The 24,395-nt window shown below is 45.2% G+C and overlaps 1 protein-coding gene and 1 long non-coding RNA gene across 2 annotated transcripts; both read left to right on the top strand.

The window, feature by feature from the left end:
- The first annotated feature begins 1,330 nt into the window (after window positions 1–1,330).
- On the top strand, window positions 1,331–12,107 carry LOC136620529 (uncharacterized). The gene is made up of 3 exons (XR_010791153.1): window positions 1,331–1,393; window positions 5,452–5,511; window positions 11,978–12,107. It is a non-coding gene; the product is annotated as an uncharacterized lncRNA (long non-coding RNA).
- A 291-nt stretch (window positions 12,108–12,398) lies between these two features.
- Window positions 12,399–23,231, top strand: LOC136616099 (cysteine-rich venom protein kaouthin-2-like). The gene is made up of 6 exons (XM_066594199.1): window positions 12,399–12,413; window positions 12,465–12,555; window positions 14,566–14,711; window positions 18,956–19,041; window positions 21,177–21,262; window positions 22,561–23,231. Exons 1-6 carry the CDS (start codon window positions 12,399–12,401, stop codon window positions 22,692–22,694), a joined length of 558 nt encoding a protein of 185 aa, XP_066450296.1. The 3' UTR covers window positions 22,695–23,231.
- The last annotated feature ends 1,164 nt before the right edge of the window (window positions 23,232–24,395 follow it).

Below are 24,395 nucleotides of genomic sequence, written 5' to 3' on the forward strand. Positions count from 1 at the left end.
TAAATGTCTCACACTTCCCATTCACGCATAAATCCTGGGGAATAATTTAACCCAGTATTCAGTGTGTCAAAAGTTGTTATCAATTTATATTCCCCAATTCTTTTGTGGTTTTGCGACTTGAAACCACCCTTCAATATCAAAACTCTCATATCTCCTATGTCATGTCCATGGTTAGAGAAGTGCTCCGCTACAGGTAATTCTCTCTTTCTGTGATTACTCGTGTGGCGATGAGATCTCATCCTGGCTTTCAGTCTTTGCCCTGTTTCTCCGACATAAAGACCCCCAACAGGACATTCACTGCACCGGATCAGGTACACAACATTGGATGTGGAACATGTGAATGTCCCCAGGATCTTACAGTCCTGCTGTGTGTTGGGGATCCGTATCCTGTCCGCAGTCAGTATATGTGAGCAGGTCTTACAGCTCCTTACATTACAGGGATATGTTCCTTTTTGTGTGTCAGAGGGCACACAGGGGATTGCCTGAAACACAGAAGGGGAGGGTCCGGGAATATGGTTTTCAGATGGTCATCCTTGTGTAAGGTATGGTGGAGTTTTCTTGCGGTTTTCCTTAGTACCTCTAGTTGTGGATTGTAGGTCACTACTAGAGGCACACAACTGTTTCTTTCCTTCTCCTTGTATTGGAGTAGTTGATTTCTGGGTATCCTGGTGGCTCTGGTGATTGGGTCATCAATTGAGGTTGGATGGTAGCCCTGATTTATAAATGTCCTTTTAAGATGATATAGATGTTCCTCTCTGTCTGTTGGGTTGGAGCAGATCCGGTTGTATCTGATGGCCTGCCTGTAGATGATGGACTTTTTGATGTGTTTAGGATGGAAACTGTCCCATCTGAGGTATGTGGGCCGATCAATCGGTTTTCGGTATAGGGATATCTGTATTGAGTTGTTTGAAATCTTTATGGTGGTGTCCAAAAAGTTGATTTCGTTATACGAGTAGCTTAATGTCAGCTTTATGGTGGGGTGGAATGCATTGAATCTCTCATGGAATTTTATTAGTTCTTGTTCTGAACGCAGTCGCCCATGTGAATAATAGTTGCATAAGTGGATGAGGCCGGTATTGGAATATCACCTTATTATGAATAGATTGCTGTTGTCATATAAAATGGATTGAGTCTCTCTCGATACAATAATATTTACTATACAGACAATCAACAATTGGAAGTTTCTAACCAGAGATCTTAATCAGCACCCATAGGCATTTTTGCACAACACCACAAAATCCGTCATTATTGGCTTGTGGCCCTTGAAAACCCCAGTTGGCTCAGTGATTGTCACGTTGAAATGACAATTAATATATAATTAATGCCTCCTATAAGTACAGGCACAAGATTCAGTTACCGTGCTGAGACATCCCCCCCCTGAGCCAGGCTAGAGGTAGAGTATACGGATAAAGGTACGCTGCATGTATAAGCTTATTATGTATTGTGTGTTATTGTACTAGCATACAGAACTCTGTGTAATACATGGAATTACAGCATTAGGTATTGTGTTATAAGATGATATCTTGTGTATCAATGTGTAAAGATAATCCAAGTAAGAGAGAAAACTAGGAGATTTTGTTTTGCTTTTTTGTAACCCACATAAAAGGTTGGTATATAAAATGAGAATGCTTGGTCTGGGTGAGATTGTGTGCAAGGGGGTAAGTAACTGGTCAGTGATAGGAAGCAGAAGGGGGTTATACATGGTACATACTCTAATTGGGTCACTATTACCAGTGGGGTAACACAGTGGGCAGTTATTAAGGGGTCCTCATTACTAGTGATGTACCAAGAAGGCAGTATAGGAGGGGTTACTAGTAGGGTACAACAGGGGGAGTATTGGAGGGGTCACCATTACTAGTGGGTTACCAAAGGGGGAAGTATTGGAGGGGGTACTGTTTATATTTGGGTACCGCACTATAGGAGGGGAAACTAGTGGGTTACAACAGGGGTCAGCATTGGAGGGGCTACTAGTGGGTTACCACAGGGCGTAGTATAATAGAGGTTACTAGTGGGTTACCACAGGGGGCAGTACTGGAGGGGTCACTATTACTAGTTGGGTAGCACAGGAGGCAGTATTGGAGGGGCTACTAATGGGATACCACAGGGGGCAGTATTAGAGGGGTTCTTAGTGGGCTACCACAGGAGACAGTATAGCAGGGGTTACTAGTGAGGTACCACAAGGGGCAATAATAAGAGGGGTAACCATTACTAGTGAGGCATCACTGGGGGCAGTATTGGGGGACTACTAGTGGGTTACCACAGGGGGCAGTGATAGACAGGTCACCTTTACTAGTGAGGTACCAAAGGGAGAAGTATAGAAGGTGATGCCAGTGGGTTACAACAGGGGGTGGTAATGGAGGGGTGATTGTTATAAGGGGGCTACTACAAGAGACAGAAATGGAGGGGCTACTAGTGGGCTACCACAGGGGGCAGTATTAGAGGGGGTACTAGTGGGTTAACACAAGACACAGTATAGGAGGGGTTGCTAGTAAGGTACCACAGCTGGAAGTATTACAGGGGTTACCGTTACTAGTGGGGGACCACAGGGGGCAGTATTGGAGATGTTACTAGTGGGCTACCACAGGGGGCAGTATTAGAGGGGTTACTAGTGGGTTAAAACAGGGTGCAGTATAGATGGGGTATTAGTGAGGTACCACAGGAGGAAGTATTACAGGGGTCACCGTTGCTAGTGGGGCACCACAGGGGGCAGTATTGGAGATGTTACTAGTGGGCAGTCTTGGAGGGGTCACCATTACTAGTGGGGTACCACAAGGGGCAGTAATGTAGCGGTTACTAGTGCGTTACCACAGGTTGCAGTATTGAACATGTCACCAATACTAATGGGGTACAACAGGGGCAGTATAGAATAGATTAATAGTGGGTTACAATAGGGGGCAGTATTGGAGCGGTCACTGTTACTAGTGGGGTACTACAGGGGTCAGCAGTGGAGAGGTTACTAGTAGGTTTCTACAGGGAGCAGTATTGTAGAAGTCACTGTTACTAGTGGGTTATCACAGGGGGCAGTATAGGAGGGGTCACTAGTGGGGTACCACAGGTGGCAGTATAGGAGGGGTTACTGGTGGGGTACCAACGGTGGCAGTTTTGGAGAGGTCACCATTACTAGTGATGTACCATAGGGGGCTGTATTGGAGGGGTTACTAGTGGGTTACCACAGGGGTCAGTGTAGGTGGGGTTACTGATGGGGAACCACAGGGGGCAATTTTGTAGATGTCACCGGTACTAGTGGGGTAGCACAGGGGGCTGTATTGGTGGGGTTACTAGTGGGGTACCACATGTGGCACTATAGGAGGGGTTACTAGTGGGGTACCACAAGGGCAGTATAGGAGGGGTTACTAGTATGTTACAACAGGGAGCAGTATTGTAGAAGTCACTGTTACTAGTGGGTTATCACAGGGGGCAGTATAGGAGTGGTTACTAGTGGGGTACCACAGGTGGCAGTTTTAGAGAGGTCACCATTACTAGTGATGTACCATAGGGGGCTGTATTGGAGGGGTTACTAGTGGGTTGCCACAATGCACAGTATTGAAGCGGTCACTATTACTAGTGGGGTAGCACAGGAGGCAGTATTGGAGAGGTTACCAGTGGGTTAGCACAGGGGTCAGTGTAGGTGGGGTTACTAGTGGGGAACCACAGGGGGCAGTTTTGTAGATGTCACTGATACTAGTGGGTTTCTACAGGGAGCAGTATTGTAGAAGTCACTGTTACTAGTGGGTTATCACAGGGGGCAGTATAGGAGTGGTTACTAGTGGGGTACCACAGGTGGCAGTTTTAGAGAGGTCACCATTACTAGTGATGTACCATAGGGGGCTGTATTGGAGGGGTTACTAGTGGGTTGCCACAATGCACAGTATTGAAGCGGTCACTATTACTAGTGGGGTAGCACAGGAGGCAGTATTGGAGAGGTTACCAGTGGGTTAGCACAGGGGTCAGTGTAGGTGGGGTTACTAGTGGGGAACCACAGGGGGCAGTTTTGTAGATGTCACTGATACTAGTGGGTTTCTACAGGGAGCAGTATTGTAGAAGTCACTGTTACTAGTGGGCTATCACAGGGGGCAGTATAGGAGGGGTTACTAGTGGGGTACCACAGGTGGCAGTATAGGAGGGGTTACTGGTGGGGTACCAAAGGTGGCATTTTTGGAGTGGTCACCAATATTAGTGATGTACCATAGGGGGCTGTATAGGAGGGGTTACTAGTGGGTTGCCACAGGGGTCAGTGTAGGTGGGGTTACTAGTGGGGAACCACAGGGGGCAGTTTTGTAGATGTCACCGGTACTAGTGGGGTAGCACAGGGGGCTGTATTGGACGGGTTACTAGTGGGTTTCTACAAGGGGCAGTTTTGGAGGGGTCACCGTTACTAGTGGGTTATCACAGGGGGCAGTATAGGAGGGGTTACTAGTGGGGTACCAAAGGTGGCAGTTTTGGAGAGGTCACCATTACTAGTGATGTACCATAGGGGGCTGTATTGGATAGGTTACTAGTGGGTTGCCACAATGCACAGTATTAAAGGGGTCACTATTACTGGTGCGGTAGCACAGGTGGTAGTATTGTAGGGGTTACTAGTGGGGTACCACAGAAGGCAGTATTGGAGAGGTTACTAGTGGGTTACCACAGGGGTCAGTGTAGGTGGGGTTACTAGTGGGTTACCACAGGGGTCAGTGTAGGTGGGGTTACTAGTGGGGAACCACAGGGGGCAGTTTTGTAGATGTCACCGGTACTAGTGGGGTAGCACAGGGGGCTGTATTGGAGGGGTTACTAGTGGGTCACCACAGGGGGCAGTATTGGAGGGGCCATTGTTACTTATGGGGTACCGCAGGGGCTAATATTGTAGGGGTTTCTAGTAAGTTACTACTGGGGGTGCTATTGGAGGGATCTCCGTTACTAGAGGGTTATCACAGTGCGCAGCATTGTAGGGGTTCCTAGAGGGTTACCACAGGGGGCAGTATAGTAGGGGTTACTAGTGGGTTACCACAGGGAGTTGTATTGGAGGGGTCTCCATTACTAGTGGGTTACTACATGGGGCCGCATTGTAGGGGTTACTAGTGGGTTCCACAGAGGGCAGTATAGGAAGTGTTAGTATTGGGTTTCCACAGGGGGCAGTATTGGAGGGATCACCTTTACTAGTGGGTTACCATAGGGGGCAGTATTGCAGGGGTCACCTTTACTAGTGGGTTACCATAGGGGGCAGTATTGGAGGGGTCACTGTTACTATTGGGTTACTATAGGGGGCAGTATTGGTGGGGTCACCTTTACTAGTGGGTTACCATAGGGGGCAGTATTGGAGGGGTCACTGTTACTATTGGGTTACTATAGGGGGCAGTATTGGTGGGGTCACCTTTACTAGTGGGGTATTCTTCTTTTTATACGATCAAAAATGTATAATTCTATCATCTGTGTACAAAATAATTTCTTTTATCAAAAACTCCATTACAGATAAACATGTGGCTTTCCGTACTGTGCTGGTCGTCCCTGTTTCTGTTCTGTGCTGCACAGGTAAATCCATAGCTCACGTGTCCTAGTAATGATCTGCTGTGAAAACATTCTTTGTCATTCAGGAGTCTTAGGGTTCATGACCATGACCGTGTTTTCACTGCGTTGTATGCGTACGTTGCCCGGGCGCGTAATATGTGGTGAATGGAGTCAAAGTCAATAGGTTTTCATTGATCCATGCACTGTGTATCGATACACAAGATAAATGCATCGCAGCATGCTCTGTTTCTCTGTGTGCCACGCAGCCTGAGCCCTATACAATTGTATATACGGCATGATACTCTTTTCGTACGCAATACATTGTGTATGGCAACGTCTTCATATGCGTTCTGCTCTGAACCAGAGTGGGAAATAAATAAAGCAGTGTCACGCGGGTCATGTCCGTGTGTGCGTGAGTTGCAGACATGCGCAGTGCCATACACACCCTTAAGCGGTCTGCCGGCAGAGCGTATAGTTACAAAATGGGTAAAACATTGCGGGAAGACCCACAGTATTGGAGGGGTCTCCATTACTAGAGGGTTACCACAGTGTGCAGCATTGGAGGGGTTCCTAGAGGGTTACCACAGGGGGCAGAAATGGAGTGATTACTAGTGGGTTACCACAGGGGGCAGAAATGGAGTGATTACTAGTGGGTTACCACAGCGGCAGTATTGGAGGGGTTACTAGTGGGTTACTACAGCGGCAGTATTGGCGGGGTTACTAGTGGGTTACCACAGCGGCAGTATTGGAGGGGTTACTAGTGGGTTACTACAAGGGTCAGTGTAGGTGGAGTTACTAGTGGGTTACCACAAGGGTCAGTGTAGGTGGGGTTACTAGTGGGTTACCACAAGGGTCAGTGTAGGTGGGGTTACTAGTGGGTTACCACAGGGGTCAGTGTAGGTGGGGTTACTAGTGGGTTACCACAGGGGTCAGTGTAGGTGGGGTTACTAGTGGGTTACCACAGGGGTCAGTGTAGGTGGGGTTACTAGTGGGTTACCACAAGGGTCAGTGTAGGTGGGGTTACTAGTGGGTTACCACAGGGGTCAGTGTAGGTGGGGTTACTAGTGGGTTACCACAGCGGCAGTATTGGAGGGGTTACTAGTGGGTTACCACAAGGGTCAGTGTAGGTGGGGTTACTAGTGGGTTACCACAGGGGTCAGTATAGGTGGGGTTACTAGTGGGGAACCACAAGGGGCAGTTTTGTAGCACAGGGGGCTATATTGGAGGGTTTATTAGTCCATATTTGGACCTCATTAGGCTAAATAGCCTTTTAATATCAGGACGGGGTGCATCGCGTCTGCATATAAATGTCAGCTCTGCACGCGCAACAACGCACAATACTATGCGCATGCACACAAACCAACCTCGTTCACTATGCAAATACATTGCGCTTAGTTAGTGTATTTGCACATATGCTCGTCTGGACTCTAATTCAAAATGTGTAACCTGACCCGCCATCTACCATATGGCATTTATATTACTGGGCTTCAGACGCACTGACGCACTGGAGTGTAGCTGGAACCTCTGTCCCCCATATGGCTACACCTGTTAATCAGCTCTGTGTATTGGCTAGAGCAGGGGTCCCCAACTCCAGTTCTCAGGGACCACCAACAGGTCATGTTATAGGAACCCAGCATGACGCAGACCCAGGAGACAGTAAGGTCAGTATAAAACACTTTATTCCAACCGGTTTAAACATCAGCCATGGACTGGTGACTTCATCTGGCCATATTAATATGGAAGAGCACATGAACATTAAAATAGTAGTGGGCAGGTGAAGCAGTACAGCAGATCAGAAGACCAGATCCCCACTCCCCTGCACAATCACGTATATAGAGATTAATATACAATATACTGTATATAAAAAACTTTATGAAGATGCCCACATATCTATATAGTTAATACAAAATGTTTCTAGCCATAGCTCAAGGGGGAAAAGAGTCATTATAGATAAGACATGGATTCAGATAACAATCCTTATTTCATTATTTGATCAAATTAATTCTAAAATGAAAATTCCCTATATGTTTAAAAGAAGAAAAACATTTGTATCAAATGGATTAATAATGTTTATAAATTGATAATCCTAATTCTATAATTACTGTGTGAGAGCCTGCAATACACTTGTTTAGTCACTAGATGGTGCTCTGTCTTTATTTTTGTTACCCTGAGACAAAGTAACAAATATGTATGAGATGTGTTTATTATAAGTTTGTAACACTTATACATCTACATCACACTAGCGTTAAAACCAGAAGGGGAATGGAAAGTCTTTAATGCCTTCAACTTAAATCCGTTTTTCAGCATTTAAAATTTCCTAATGGCTCAGTAATTAGCACTATTGTATTGTGAATCTGGGGTCCTAGGTTCAATTCTCATCAACATCAACTTTGAAAAACTCCACACAGCCATTACCCCTGATTAGATCTGAACCTGCCAGGCGGTAGTGCTAACATCTGAGCCACCATGATTGTTCTTTTGTTGTCAGAAAAATAGAAGAGCAAGAAGAAAGAACATAAAAGCCAAAATAGAGATCAGATTTGTACCTGCAGCTCCAGAGCTAACATGCTTGTTCTTCCTTCCTTTTTCTCTGGAGAAGGATAAGAACAAGAAACACAAAGAGAACTTAGAAAACATGCAGATCTTGCCTATGGTCAAATTTGAGCCTAGCAGAGCAAGGAAGCAGTGGTAAGGACTGATGCCTCCTGCAGATGGCCGGGTCGGATCCTGCTGTGAGAATTATCGCAGCGGGATGCGAGCTGTGCCCCTGCAGTGACCACTGCAGCTTACCTCCTCCTGGCGTCTCACACTGCTCGGCTATGTGCCGGCTGCTGCTCAGCTACCACATGCACAGAGCAGACCCGACGCATCACCAGTGACTTTTCTGTGCGAGCCTCACACAGAAAAAGGACACGCTGCGATTTGTTTACCGTGCAAGTTTTCACGCGGTCAAATCGCGGCTCTCTGCATAGGATTGCATTATCTAATGCAATCCTATGGCAGTGGGCATGGGCGGAAATTTTGTGGGAAATCCTGCTGCGGAATTTCCCCCCGTCTGCATTCAGCCTAAGCCACCAAGCATTTTATTTCTTCATCTTCTTCTTCATTCTCCAACAGAGGAGCTGGTGAAGGGGAAGGAGGAATAGAGGAATAAGAAGATCTTATTCTCCTTCTTCTTGTTCTCCTTCTCCTTCTTCTCAGGAGGAAGAAGGAAGAACATAGTAGCATAGTATGCTATGCAGAAAAAAGACAAATGTCTATCCAGTTCGGCCTGTTTTCAACCCCCCCCCCCACCCCCACCTTTCCCCCTTGTTGATGCAGAGGAAGGCAAAAAACCCAGTAGTTAACATTGTTGGCTTGTTACATTGCAATTTTTGGTTCATGTCTGACTATGGACAACACCTGCTGGAGGTTGTATGTTCTCCTTCTGTTTATTTTTCGCAAGCATGGTGGCTCAGTTGTTAGCCCTACTGCCTTGCTGTGCTGGAATTGTAGGTTCACATCTGACCCCGGGTGATGTCTGTATGGGCTTTTTATGCCCTCTTTGTCTTTCTTCTTCTTTCGCTTCTATTTCTCAAACAACAAAAGAACAAGTATGGGATTCAAGTTGTTAGTGCTGCTGCTGGTGCCTTGATGGAGTTACAAGGGTGATACTTTTAGGCTAGGTTCACACGGGATGGATTTACTGCGGAATGTCCATGCGGATTGTCCGCACAGAAATTCTGCATGCAGCTCCTAATACCGGGATTAGCCAGAAAAGTGGACAAGACTTTGCAAAAATCTCGTCCAGATGCTGCAGCCAAACTGTGCGGAAATAGCCACAGAAATTAAAGACGCAGCAGGAATTTTTTTTTTTCCGCAGCGGCCTCTCTCCTCTCTATGGGAAGAGATGGCTGCAATGGAAATGCAGGCGGCGAAACCACTCCAAAACCCGCAGCTGCGGTTTTCCAACGGAACTCTTGTAGATTTTTGGTGCGGCCAATCCGCAAGAATTCCGCTGGAATTTCATCCGGTGTGAACCCAGCCTAAGAGTTCTTCAAAGCTGCAGTTGCCCTTGATGAGATTGAACCTCACCATTGCCAGGCAGCAGCACTAACCCCTGAGCCCTGTTCACTGAGGAGGCAGCCCCACACAAGGAGTGAAAAAATGGATTGTCTTCAAGTTCCATCTGCCTAACATTGAAGGCAATGTACTAAAAGCATTGATATTCTGAAACTGGAAACAAAGACACAGCAGTCTGCACTTTGGATCCAGTGTAGAAAACAGAAGAGAGATGGAAAATACAGAAACTGAAGACCTGTGCTTCAATATATTTCTATGGGCTTGAAAACCAAGACGTTTTCTTTGCTTTTCTGTTCCCATGTCAGAACAGAAAAACTGCAATAAAAAAAGCTAAAGTAGGACCTCGTTATTTTATAGTATTCTAATAATATTGATAGAAACTTGTTTTCTTTCATAAAAAATGAATTAATTAAGGCCGAGATCACATTTGTGCTGTAACCTCCATTTAGCGGTTTTGCAGCTGCGTGGGAATTGAATGGACCCCATTATGGTTAATGGGTCCGCTTGGTGCCATTCGGTTCCATCATGAGACCAACTCGTACAAGAAAACAGAACCCCGAGGGCAGATGTGACAGCAGCATGATAGATGTAATAAAACCAACACAGTATTATGTAATACAATTCACTTATAGAAGATTTAGTATGTAGAAATTAAAGGGGTTTTCCAGGGAGAATACTATTGATGACTATCCTCAGGATAGGTCATCATTGTTGATCGGCCGGGGTTAATCGCTCGGGACCCCGACCGATCAGCTGATTGTGCGATCGAGGACAGCTGAGCTGCAATAACGCAGAGGGCGGAGCACAAGCAACAGATGTCTCCATTCCGACTTCTGTGTAGTGGACGGCGCTTGTAACTGCAAGCATGGCTGTCAATGAAATCAACACGAGCCGTGCCTGCAGTTACAAGCGCCAGCCACTACACAGGTCGGTGCAGAGACTTAGCTCAGTGCCTGCTCCTGGCTCTTCCATCCTACCCCCCCCCCCCCCCCCGCAGATGAGGACCACGTATATCGGCTCGGCATGAAAACCGAGCCGATATACGTTCATGTGAATGCAGCCTAAGGGTCCTAAGCAATGAACCATAGCCAATCAACTATTGATGATGTATTCTCCCGGAAAACCCCTTTAATTACTTTTTGATATAACAAGTTTTCATTCTTTTCTTTTTTCCTTACTTGATTAAAATTAAGGAAAAAAAAAATAAAAAAAATACGTGAATTAATAATATGTGATGCTTTAACATGTTGAAATTAATCTTATACTTACCTTACTGTCTGCTGGGTTGCAGTTATGCTGGGTTATCCACTGCTCTAATTGGAAGCTGCATGGCTGGCATTGGGGGCACAATGGTTGGCATCGATATGGAGGACACTGTGTGACTGGCACTATTATGGGACACTGTGTGACTGGAACTTTAATGGGACACTTCGTAACTGGCACTGTAATGTGCCTGGCACTGTTACAAATGACATGGTGCAGCTGGCACTGTTACAAATGACTTGTTGTGCCTGGCACTGTTACAGAGGACATGGTGTGGCTGGCACTGTTACAGAGGATACAGTGTGACTGGCAGAACTGTGGATAAAACTGAATAGCTGGCACTGCTACGCAAGAAGCGGCTAGCAGTGTTGTGGAGTACAGTGAGTAGCTGGAACTGTGTCGGGGACACTGTGTGACTGGCACTATTATGGAGGAACTGTATGGATGCAACTTTTATGTATTTTATATTCTGCACTTCTCTTTCCAGTGTAAAAGACTGGAAAGAATCTGCAATGAAGAAGAGAGTGGGGCAAAGGACCCCCTTTCTTAAATCGTGAGAACCCCAGGATCAGACTTTTATCATCTGTCCTATGGATAGGTCATTAAAGTTAATTTTGGTAAACCCCATAATAGCTATTCCAGCTCTACAAAATTAATGGCTATCAGATTGGTAGGGGCCTGGGATCCCTGCTGATCAGCTGTTTGGCAAGCTGCTCTATTACTGCACTGAACTGATTTTTGCAGGAAGCAAACAGCTCTGCTCCCCCTGCAGTGGCCAGGATTAGTATTGCAGACAAAGTTCCCATCAAAGTGAAAGACCTGCCATAACAAGCCTGACCACTACAGTGAGAACAGAGTTGTTTGCTTCCTGCAGAAATCAGCCCAGTGCCATAATAAAGCAGCTTGGCAAACATCTGATTCACAGGGATTCAAAGAGGTGGAACCCTGTTGATCATCTATTGTTGACCTAGCCTCAGGATAGGTCATTAATAGAAAAATGCCCATAGTCCTGGACAAACCCTTTAATTACAAAGCTGTACACTCATATCACATAAATGTTTCCATGCCCTATGGTCTCCCAGACCGACTCTATATTGCATAAACTATATGAACAAGCAATATTGTAAACACTCCATGTTATAACTATATATTGTGACTCTTTCAGACTTCTAAAGACTTAGCTATGATAGACACAACCAATCTCGCCGTACAGCAATATATTCTTGATCTGATCAACGAATGCCGAAGAACCGTCAATCCATCTGCGACCAACATGTTGGAAGCGGTAAGGACTAGAGATGAGCGAGCACCCAAATGCTCGGGTCCCCGTTATTCGAGTCGAGCTTTTCGGAAAATTCAAGAGCTCTACTCAAGTAAAGAACCCCATTGATTACAATGGGAGACTCGAGCATTCTTGTATGTGGGACGCCGGGTGCCAAGCTTTTTTTTTTTTTTTCTTGGTTCGTGTGTTCTTTAAATGCTTTAAAATATTAGATTGGTGAGGGGCCAAGACTCAATCAGCTGTTTGGGGGGGCTGCTCCTTCACTAATTTGTCCCTTTCACTACTAAGTATAATCACTGTCGAAATGCAACGTTGTCCAGTGCGGACCAATGTAAACAGTACATTATCTGAGTGTTATTTTATTCACTAGGTCTGGAGTACCGAAGCTGCAGAAACTGCTAAAAAGTCGTCCGAGCGATGTAAATTTGAACATGTTGACAGAGAGCAAAGGAAAATATCTGGTAAGCAAATCTGAAGGTCACATTGTTACTTTACTGCTAAACCTAAGGATTTATGTATTTAGTATATCTTTCTTTTCTACAATATATGTGACTGTATTTTTAACCTCATCTTCCAACCCACTCTGCATCTGGATGTATTTTCTTAAAGGGGGCTTCATTTTGGGGGGGCTCATTTAGTAATGTATTAACCCTTTGCAATCCAATTTTGGATTCAGGGTTTCCTAGGGGGTTTTCTCTTTCTGCCCTTATACAATGGCGACACCTGCTGGCTAGAGCCAGTACTGCAGTATGTGACATGCTGGAGAGGCCCCTGACAACAGAGCGGCCAGTAGTCTACAGTAAGAATACCCTGCCGGATGTCTTCCGACATTGGAAGCTGTACAGCCTTCAATCAGAATGTCTTTAGACGTCGCGCAGTGGATTGGAAAGGGTTAAACACTAAAGCTTCATACTGTGTAGATGGCCATTCTGCAGATCTGTAGGATCTGGAATATGGAACCTGTAGAATTCTACATAGAGTCAAGGAATAAAAGAAATGTGACGTGCTCCACCAGTGTTACAAATAAGAAGTTGTAACGGAACATATAGAGTCTTGTGGAGCACAATAGGGTGGTCCATAGGCATTTTGTATGCAGTTGTACTAGATCCATTCTACAGCAGATTAGCTAAAGAGCTACATTATCTTCTCATTTGCTTTAGGCCGCATCCACCAGGCGACTTTACCGAGCAATTGTGCTGCTCTGCAACATTGCTACAAATCGCATGTTTGTGGAGCCCATGCGTTCCTATGGGTTCTTCCACACGAATGATGTTTTTTAGCCTGCGGCATTGTGAGACAGCACAATACATCTCGTCCAATGAGATGCAACTTTGACAGTAGGATATCCTACTGTCAAAGCCCTAAACTAAGCCCTAGCTGCGAAAAAAAAAAAGAATACATTACCTTAGATGCGCTGTCCGGCTTCGCCATGTCTTCTCCCTGATCCCCGACGCTGTTCTCCATCATCTTGTCTGGCCAGGTATTGAAAAATCCCCGTCTCCTGGAAGCGTTGCCTCTGATTGGCTGAGCGCTGTGATGCTTAGCCAATCAGAGCCAGCACTTAGTGAATGGCTGTGATTGGTTCATCCAGCACTGGCTCTGATTGGCTAAATGTCACAGCGCTCTGGCTTTTAAAGGGAGAAAGACGTTTGTCTTCCATTGGTGGCGGTGCAGCATCAGAAAACCTCCCCTTGCAAGGGTATTTTCCATTTGTGCTGTCGGTTATGCTTATTTGGATTTGATAGCGCTCTGGCAATCGGAGGCATCGCTTCCAGGAGGCGTGGATTTTTCAATACCCGGCCAGAAAAGATGTTGAAGAACTGTGTTGGGGCATGTAGAGAAAGCGCTTTTAAGGGGATGTATTCTTTTTTTCCCCTGCAGCTAGGGCTTAATTTAGGACTTTGACAGTAGGATTTAATGATAGTAGTAGTAGTAGCAGTAGTAGTAGATGTGGTAGCCGAAATAGCAGTATTTGTAGTAGAAGTTGTAGTACTATTACAGTACTAAAAGTAGTATTAGTTCTAGTAGTAGAGTAGTATTGGTAGTAGATGAAGTCATAGAGTCATGTTAGTAGTGTGGAAGCCAGGATCCAGATAAGAAAGGGTTAGATTTTTGACCAGCGATATGGTGTTCGCCAGTGTGAAGGAGCCCTTAGGCCATCCCCGGTCACGCGCTATGCTTTGAACTGCAGCAAAGCCCAATTCAATGGCACGGGGCCATACTGTAGTTTCTTGCATTTAGGGTGACCTGGAGCATTACTGTATAGGTAAGATGCCACAGGGATTGGGGGGGGGGGGGGGGGGGGCAAATATTTATAATAATGTAAGGGAATTTTCTAATGATATACTATAACAGCAAATGATAGTAATAGCCCTTAAAAACTCTACAAACCGAATGAAAATGAGTAAAACAAAACCAGCTCTGCTACATCTGCAGATAAGAGAATGTTTGATTTCTCCTTTGTTTTCTAGAATGTTATTGCGGTGAAAATCTCTACAGGAACACCGCGTCTCCTAACTGGACTCTGGCAATCACTGCGTTTTGCGATGAACAAAAATTTTTTACTTACGCAGGGGAAAAGAAAGACCCTAAAGAAGAAACGGGACATTACACTCAGGTATCATATAGCTTCCATAGCAAACATATATAATAAGCCAGCCGCTCACAGTGATGTTATACACTTTATACTACCGCTTCTGTTATTAGGGCTCTCAGAGGGGAGTAAGTTGTTGCAAGCGTATATCTCTGGCCCGCGAGCACACAGCTCGTATACAATGTCATGCATACTTACTGCATGCTGATAATCCCAACGCACCAAGAATGTGCATGCCGCAATTTGCTTGCACGCGCATTTCTCGCAGAGTGTGTGAGAGGCACAGTTCAAGCCTATGGAAGATTGGTACTGCATACCTGACTCACACGAGCGTATGGTCACTGCATGTTACATGTGTGAGAACTGGGCATGTAATGTGCCGTGACCATAAGGTTGTGTGAGTCAGGAGGCCACTAACTTGGTAACAGTTTTATGACTGGGTGCACAACTTTTTTTTATGTCCAAGGACCATTTACCACTCACAAGAGCTAAAAGAGAACTTTTAAGGCTAGAACAAAAAGGTGACATCTGTTGCACATGTTATTGGAATATTTCATATTCCATGTACTTCACTGCCTGCTCCAAACTGGTTATAATGAGCGGTAGCATGTATGCCATGTATCTGAGTCTGACACCATGTAAATAAAAACTTGTTATTTGTGTAGCACAAACTTAAAGGGGATGTCTCGCGGCAGCAAGTGGGGTTCAGCACTTCTGTATGGCCATATTAATGCACTTTGTAATATACATCGTGCATTAATTATGAGCCATACAGAAGTTATTCACTTACCTGTTCCGTTGCTAGTGTCCTCGTCTCCATGGTTCCGTCTAAATTCGCTGGCAGCTTGCTTTTTTAGACGCGCTTTCGCAGTCCGGTCTTCTGCTCTCAGCACGAGCCGCTTCAGCCTGCTAGCCGCTACAGCTCTTCTGCGCATGCGCAGAAGAGCTGTCACTGCTCGGGAGCGCGCTGGAGCGGCCATTCTGTACCATCCTCTGTTAGAGGAAGGTGCAGAGCCGCCCAGCTGTCCCGAGAAGCCTTCCAGCTGTCCCGCCGTCCTGGTAAGTGATGGGCCGGGGGGGCTGCCGCTGCGCCGGGGGCGGGCTGCGCCGGGGGGGGCTGCCGCTGCGATGGGGGGGCTGTCGCTGCGATGGGGGGGGCTGCCGCTGCGATGGAGGGGCTGTCGCTGCGATGGGGGGGCTGCCGCTGCGATGGGGGGGCTGCCGCTGCGATGGGGGGGGGCTGCCGCTGCGATGGGGGGGGCTGCCGCTGTGCCGGGGGGGGGCTGCGCCGGTTACCTGCTGCCTGGCGGTGGGTGACTGGTCGGCCATGTTCACTCCAGGGGTCCGGTCGGCGGCTGCGGGGCGGCTGGTTGTCAGAGAGACACAGCTGGTAGCGTCTCGGGAGCGCGCACGTCGGGCTACAGCAAGCGACGGGAAAAGAGCCGGTGGCCATCTTGGGAAAATTTTTATAAGTTGCTGAAACGCTGGAACGGTAAGTACAAACCAGCTAGAAAAGTCATTTACAGGGGGGCTTAGTAATGTGTGCTTAATTAGGGGGACTGGACAATAAAAAAAAAATCCACTCCTGCCTCGAGACATCTCCTTTAATCCACAGCACTTTCAGGTAATTTATTACCCCCTAGCAAGCTGAGTACTCATTTTACTGACCTTGGAAGGATGACTTGACATTAAGCCAGCTACCTGAACCAAGTTGGGATTGAACTGGCAACCTTCAGGTCATGAGCAAGAGCTTAGGACTACATACTACTGCCTTAACACTCTGCACCAAAAAGGCTTTCCCTGTTGGGATATAGTGGAATTGATGCATGTACGCCCCCAATATCATAACAACTCACGATTGGCTTAGTATGTAATGACTCTAATGAATAACATATCTTAAATTTCTAAGTTATATGCCGCAACCAAACACGTAATTCCTAAATCTCAAGTAGCACAGACTTTATTAAATATCCGTGCCTGGACCAAGGTATGTGAGAGAGGAGATAAGAAGCAGCTACCCCCCCCCCCCCCCCCATGAGAATGAGCATCACAGAGGCTTCTCATGAGAAATCCGCCTAGGGGTGTAGTACAACATGCTGAGGAGCATATTTGTGCATGAACGAGGTTTGGGGATGGTAATAATCCGGCTGTTGCATACATGTCTGCACACAGTACTGTAATTTTTGCGCTCACAGGGCCAGCTTACACGGGCGCATGACACACCTTTTCCGTAAAGTACCAAGACTATTAAAGATTAATAATGTCCAGCTGTCGTCTTTTCCATAATTTTGTGCAGTGTCGCACCCTTCCTCTAGATTTTTTTTTTCAACCTGCCATTGACTTCTATGGCAGATTGCTGCGTAAAACGCAGAAAGACATAGCAGCTCCTATCCTTTTTCACGTGCAGGAAACACGCTTATGAGAAATAACCCATTCGAATCAGTGGGCTCTATTTACCACGTTCCGTGGGCTTGATTTTCACGTGCGCAAACACGTTCGTCTGTTTAAACCCTATTCATGTAGAGTCAAGAATAATTATGTGTTCTGTTCATCTCAAGTGCTTACAGAGTCATTACTGTTTTTTTTTTTTCTTTTCAATGAGTCAAAACGATAACATGTAGAGATGAGCGAGCACCAAAATGCTCGGGTGCTCGTTACTCGAGTTGAGCTTTTCGCGATGCTCGAGAGCTCGTTTCGAGTAACAAACCAAATTGAAGTCAATGGGCAACTCGAGCATTTTTTAAGCTGACAGATGCTCCGCATAAGGGAGGTTGTGTGATTCACCTAAAAACATCAGAAAGTCATCGAAACACCACAGAAATGGATAGGGAACAGCAGGGGCAGCATGCATGGCTGCATCTGAGGCTCCCAGGTCCCACTGTTAAGCCAAATTGTGGGCAAGAGCATGGCGGTCACTCCCCTAACAATTTTTCTTGGGCCAGACCATAATCAGCAAGGCACACACACTGGCACATCTTAGTTAAGCACCACACTGGGCCAATGTTACATGCTGGCATTGCTGTCCAATCCCCCCCAGATATTTAGCGACAGCTCGTACTTGCTTAATGGGATCCAAGTCACGGTCCACCACCAGGCAAGCTATCAGCTGTCCCAGCCCCTGCCCCCCCCCCCCCCCCCGAGGGGCTTGTTAACCAGTGCTCCAGAGAAAGACAGCATGTACTATGAAGAAATTAGAATGGCCTAACCAGGCACTGTTTCACCCTGCCCAGGACCTTTGCCTCTACCCACACTCTCATTTGCATGCCCATGTCCACGTCCATTTCCTCGTCCTCGACCCTTGCCCCTAAGGGTATTTTGCGTACACTTTAAGCCAAAAATAGACAGTGTAAAATGTGTACAGTCTTGTTCTATAGTGCGGATTAACAGGACCCACACAGGGGCATATAGCGTATGCTTTGCACCCCAAAATATACACTGTAAACAGCGTATGGTCTTGTTAGATAGCGTGGATTGACAGGACCCACATATGGGTATATAGCATATGCTTTATGCCCCCCCCCCCCCCCAAAAAAAAGAAAAAATTAAACTGCGTACAGTCAAGTTAGATAGCGTGGCTTGACAGAACACATGCAGGGGTATATAGCCCCCCAAAAAGAAAACAAATGAAAAATAATAGAAGTTTTGTTACCTCCGATCTACTCTGTGAACACCACTAGCAGTATATTGCATAAAACCGGTAACAGTATGCAGTATACAGCCGGGATGCTTGAGAATACTTTGTGCGCACTACTGCTCCCAGCCAGCCAAACTGCTGGTGCACACAATGAGAGGAGTTGTAGTTCTAGAAAGGACTGTTGGGTTCTTGGAGCAAGGATCCCTGCCTAACCACAACCTAATCCCTACTCTATCACTCTCCCTGATTAGCAGCAGCTCTGTCCCTCAGCTCATGCAGCATCCGTGTGAGGCGAGCATCAGGTGACCTGAGTTTTTATGCTCGCAGGTCACCTGATCTGCCCAGCCAGTCACTACTATAGACGTGCACAGGGTTGGCACGGCACAGCAGGAGGGGCCAAAGCTTTCCCTGCGTGTTTATTGGCTAAAAAAAGGCACAAAACATGTGGGGAGGATAGGGTGACATTTTCTCGAGCCCCGCGTGGTGCTAGCTCGAGTAACAAGCACCTTCGAGTATGCTAATGCTCGAACGAGCATCGAGCTCGGACGAGCATGCTCGCTCATCACTAATAACATGAAAGTTACTGAAATTCTCTGATTCAACAACAGAATAAAATGTTGCTATTGATTTTCAGACGGTCTGGTATCTTTCAGCAAAGGTAGGATGTCACTGTACTTACTGTGGAGGAACATGGATGTATGCGTGCCACCAGTGCCCAGCGTAAGTATGATAAAGGTATACTTCTCATGCTGTATTGCATCTCTTCTGATTCCAGAGAGGGTACTGTACCGGCTCACCAACATTAGACCCTATTCACACCTGGGTATATTCTATCTGGTGCAGAGAAAACATGCAGAATCCTCTTTAGCTTCGGTTGTGAAACACATGAACTTTGTAGAATCCAGCAGCAGAAAAACTCTGAAAAAGCACAAGTTTTTATTATTAATCCCCCCCCCCCCCATGGAACAGCATTAAACTAGTTATACTTTAAATGGCTAGTGCCTTGACATCAGCATGAAGTTAGTTAACTCCTTAGTGACCATGCCTGTTTGTGCCTTAATGACGAGGCCAAATTTTGGAAATGTGACATGTGTTGCTTTAACATAGAATAACTCCATAAAGGTTTTGCATATCCAAGTGATTCTTTTTTTTTTTTTCAAATTATATTTTATTACGAATTTTCAGATTGAGCATATAAACACTCCCAAAAAAGCAGACACAAGAATACCCTTAAATTAGAGCTTCTAAATAAATACTAATAATGAAAATACCAATCATGAAAAGGGGGGAAAATGAAAGATGGAATTTGGGGTAGGAAAGTTAGGAAGGAATGGGGGGGGGGTTGGGGAATGGAGGAGGGCATGGGAAGTGATCCATATAATTTAGTTAGTGCAAACTAGATCTTTTATAAGCAAAACCTACTTTGTGTAACAATTTTCGCGTCCTTGTCCGAGGTCTCCTTACCCAGCGTCCAAAAGAGGAGATAAGTAAAAGAGAGGGGGAGCTGGGCAAGGCACTAAGTCCCTGGGAGGGGTAAGATCAGGTAAAACACTACACACCCTAATCAACTCCCTGGCCTGCTTTATCTATGGCAGCAAGACCACTTAGGGTCTCTGATCCAGGGTCCACCAGGGGCGCTATACTACCACAAATCCATCATGTCCACCCCTTGCCCAGCTTGATAGTTCTTCTAAATTATAGATTAAATCGACTTTCTCCTTCCATTGATTTAAGGACGGGGGGAGTTTCTAAACCAATATAAAGGGATCAAGGCTTTCGCTGCATCTAGAAGGAATGCCATCAGCCTGTGTTTCAGTAAAGATCATAGCCGCTGTAATAGTCATGTCCGGTGTAAGGGACGGTAGCACTCTTTCTGCATCTCTCCAAAATTCGGTGATAATGGAGCATTCCCACCACATGTGAAGGAAAGAGCCCTCAGCCGAGCCGCATCTCCAGCACTGTGCTGCTAGAGACAATAGTACTACAGGTCTAATTTATATGTAAATAGCCATTATGGGGTTTTACACCACCAAACTAGAAGCTTATAGTGACTCTCCTGGAGTAGTATACATGGTGTCCTCCGGAGAGAGCGTTACATTAAATTCCTTTTTCCAAGAAAAGAGAAATGAAGGCTTAAGGAATAGTGGAGATGAGATAAATCTCTTGCGAATGATCGCAATTCTTTTGGAATTAGGTGCCCTATCATATTCAAATTTTTCAAACAGGGTTTTGGGTCTGGTGGATTTGAATCTTTTAAGAAACACATTGAATTCGTTACTGACATGAGCCCTCTGTAGAAAGGACAGGGAGTGTTGGGGGAGTATGCTAGCGATATTCCACCTTGGCCGTGGACAGGGGGCCTTATGGAATACGGAAGTGTATCTTGGCCTGACCATGGATCTCCTGACCCAAACGCTGGGAATCATGCTCCTATGATACTTAAAGTTTGGGTCAGGAGATTTTCAGTCAGGCCAGTACACACTTTCGTATTCCATAAGGAAAACTGAGGCAAAATATGGCAGTGATTCTAGCCATTGCTGCATACTGTCCGCTGTATGTTATACCTGCTGCTGATAGCTATGGGACAGCTTTTGGCACATTGTATGTGCTGGAACCCCCCACCACTACCTTTCATGTGTGGTATGGTGCAAGAATAGATTAACAACCACCGTCTGAACCGGATGGACTGCACCCGTCCTTATAGCATACCTACCATATATCCCCATCTACTACTGATTCTATAAAGGACAAGTAGACTTTAATAGACAATGTAACATTCACTAGCAACAAAGGCAAATTACTCTCTCTCATGTCAGAATGACGTTTACTGATGTACATTCATTTTCCCGTTTCAGGGGAAATGTTGCTCCAGTTAACATTCCATATGAGTCCGGATCATCTTGTGGACAATGCCCAAACAACTGTAGAAATAAACTGTGCAGTAAGTAATCGCATACAGAACTATGTCACATGTATATTTGTATGTATCGCTTTCATGCTTATTGTATTAGCAAGTAATTGTTATAGGGTTCATGTTATTTAAAGATCACCCATAATCCTTTGCGGTGAATAATTACTCTTAGTTTCAAGGCAAACTAAAGACTGGTGGAAAAGCAGGAGTAATTAAATGGAACATGTCACTTGCTGGTGATGGCCCATAATAAGGCACCAACCACAGACATGCTGCATATTGGGGCACTAGCTGTTGCCACCTTTAAAAAAACACTGAATTGGGCCACCCAAAAATGATATACACAGTGGGCTTTAGCTCTAGTACACCTTTAAAAAATGGTCAGATACTAGCTCTATATAGTGATGGTGTTTACAGTTCAGTTACCACCAGTGATCTTTGGCCATGTCTTCAATGATTACAGTTGTCCATTTTCCCATATCTTGTTAGGCCCAGACCACCATGAAGACTTCTTCCACTACTACTCATCTCTGCCCACTCTTTTTATCCTACTGCAATCCCTAATTAAACTTTCAGTAATCACACTATAGAAACAGTGCACCCTCTGTAGCCCAACATAGTAATAGTGCCCCAATGTGGACCTAACTAGTAATAGTGTCCCCTCTGCTACCACACCAAGTATTTTTGCCATGTCTGTGACCTCAACTAGTAACAGTGACTCCAATTAATAATAGTGACTTCATAGAGTTAAAGCAGCTGCTTGTGGTATTGCTGCCTAGCCGAAGGATAGGGCACCCTACAACAGCTAATTATCGAGTAATACAAATATTTACTGGCACCAGCCTCTAGTGGCAATTATCAGCCTGGGCAGTAGTTTACTGGTCAGGTGGCAACCCTAGATGGAGAAGTATGTTATCAGCATGTTTTAATTCCACAGCCAGTTTCACACCAGCATATTACGGATGCATTATGCACTAGTAATGTTGATGAGTGCCCTGACCCATTCTCGAATGTACTGACCTCAATGCAGAGTATCATCCATGTCTATGATGCTCTGCGTTTGGGTCAGCACACCCGCGGTCGGGCCGGAACGCTTGTCCATATTACAGGCATATTGATGTGCCTGCAATGTGCCTGTGTGAAACTCACCTACTGTAAGGCATATGCATATTTTGAAAGTGACCAACCCCTTTAAAAAGAGATGTATGATTGATTTTAGAGGAAAAATCTGCTCTTCTAATGGGGAATTGGCTTCAGAAATTACCAAGTAATTAAGTAAAAGAACTCTGCAAACAGGTTGTGATTTTACTTTTTTTTTTTCCTTTCAGCTAATCCTTGTACAAAATACAACATAGTAACAAAAGGCAACTGTGAAACGTATAAGAAAAGGAATTTGTGCAACATGGACGCTATGAAACAACAATGTGCAGCAAGTTGCAATTGCGAAAAAGAAATTTATTAAATCACCTTTTTTTCAGAATGATTCTATACATATATATCAGGTGTGATCGGAGGTAAACGATGATCTGGATCATGTAGACAACGCTTTTATATTTCTTATAGTAAGGGAGGAGTGATTGCAGGATGCTTATAAATTTCTTAGGCTGTCTGTCCACAGGCGCTTTTGCATTGCGTTCCCTGTGGCGATAATCCAGCCGTGGAGAACGCAGTGAAAGCTTTCCGTAGCGTTTCTCCGCTTGCGGCCGGCAAAGCGCAGCATGCTGCGAATTGCCGCAATTCTCCGTGGTGAGCCTATCTGTCAGATAAGCTCACCGCGGAGATCCGTCAGCTGGCTGCTGCTCCGCGGCGGTGGCAGGCAGCCTTAGTATATATCACAGTTCTTATTGCAATTTGATTCAGAATAGGCAGGAGAGAATGCTGGGTGTTTTAAAATATATTTGGGTGTATTTCCTGTACTTTGGGTTGCCTTTAATTTTCTATTCAACTCAACTCATAAAAATAATGATTTAATAAATTCCATGACTATGTGATTGTACAATTCTGACTTGTGTTCTGATTAGACCGCACCTTGAATATTACACCTATGAATAGATTGGAGTGATCTCTGACAGTTTATGAGAAGGTCCAGATGTAAACTTCATGACCCATCGTCTTTCCAACTCTACCACTGATGTAACCCTTGATTAATATAGGAGAACAAAATGTAAAATACACAATTACTCAAGTATTCAGCTGATGCCAAGAGAACATCCTGTCATTTCACCCATTGTCCTGTTATGTACCATAGTGCCCAGGTTCAGTGCTCGTTGTTTCTTATACGTTGCATTACAGACAATATTATTTTAGACTATGCTAACAATACAGCCAGAATTGCCATTTGGAGCCTCCATCGCTGATAGCCGCAATAATTTCCTCACGAGAATGCTGGACAGCTGGACGAAAACCGAACAGACCCCATTGTGGCTCATGAGTTGGTTTAGGAAGAAGCTGTTTGGGTTCCTGCAGAACTGGGCTGACTTTGATGGTTATAGGTTCTGTCGTAGAGATGGGCTTCATCTCAATGAGGAGGGTGCTGCTGTATCGGGATAAGATGGCTAGAATGTTGGAGGCCTGTTTAAGCTAATGTCTTGGAGGAGGGCAATCACAGAGATAGAGAGAAAAATAGAGTAGAGAGTAACTTGGGACTAAGTAATGAGAATAGGGGTGGAACGGTGGGACAGGTTGGTACAGTTAGAACTGGTAGAACAGTTAGTAAGGATAAACTTAATATAAAAAAAATAACTAAAAACCTCTATAATAGTGACTAATATTAGAAGCCTGACCAAAAAAGTGGAAGTAATAATGTCTCAAGACTTTATATGGGTAGAGATACATGGAGGAAAAAAAATAGTAAAATCCACATAGGGGTTTTCTATAGGCCACCAGATATATCAGAAGCTACTGAAAATCTATTACTGAGGCAAATAAATGAAGCAGTAAATCACAATGAGGCAATTTTTATGGGGGACTTTATCTAACCAGATCTAAACTGGGAAGCTGAAATCTGGGAATCTCATAAAGAAAGCAATATTCTGTAAATAACTAACGATAAATACCTTTCCCAACTTGTGCAGGATCCAGCTAGATGGACAGCCATTTTGGACTTAATATTAACCACCAGACCCAACAGAATAACAAAGGTGCAGGTTAGGAGACACCTGGG

The sequence above is a fragment of the Eleutherodactylus coqui genome, chromosome 1 (assembly GCF_035609145.1).
Source record: "Eleutherodactylus coqui strain aEleCoq1 chromosome 1, aEleCoq1.hap1, whole genome shotgun sequence".
NCBI lineage: Eukaryota > Metazoa > Chordata > Amphibia > Anura > Eleutherodactylidae > Eleutherodactylus > Eleutherodactylus coqui.

Excerpts from the sequence above, each read along its gene's own strand:
- LOC136616099 (XM_066594199.1), top strand. Across the intron at positions 14,712-18,955 it reads AAACGGGACATTACACTCAG|ACGGTCTGGTATCTTTCAGC; the intron begins GTATCATATAGC and ends ATTGATTTTCAG. Across the intron at positions 21,263-22,560 it reads CTGTAGAAATAAACTGTGCA|CTAATCCTTGTACAAAATAC; the intron begins GTAAGTAATCGC and ends TTTTCCTTTCAG.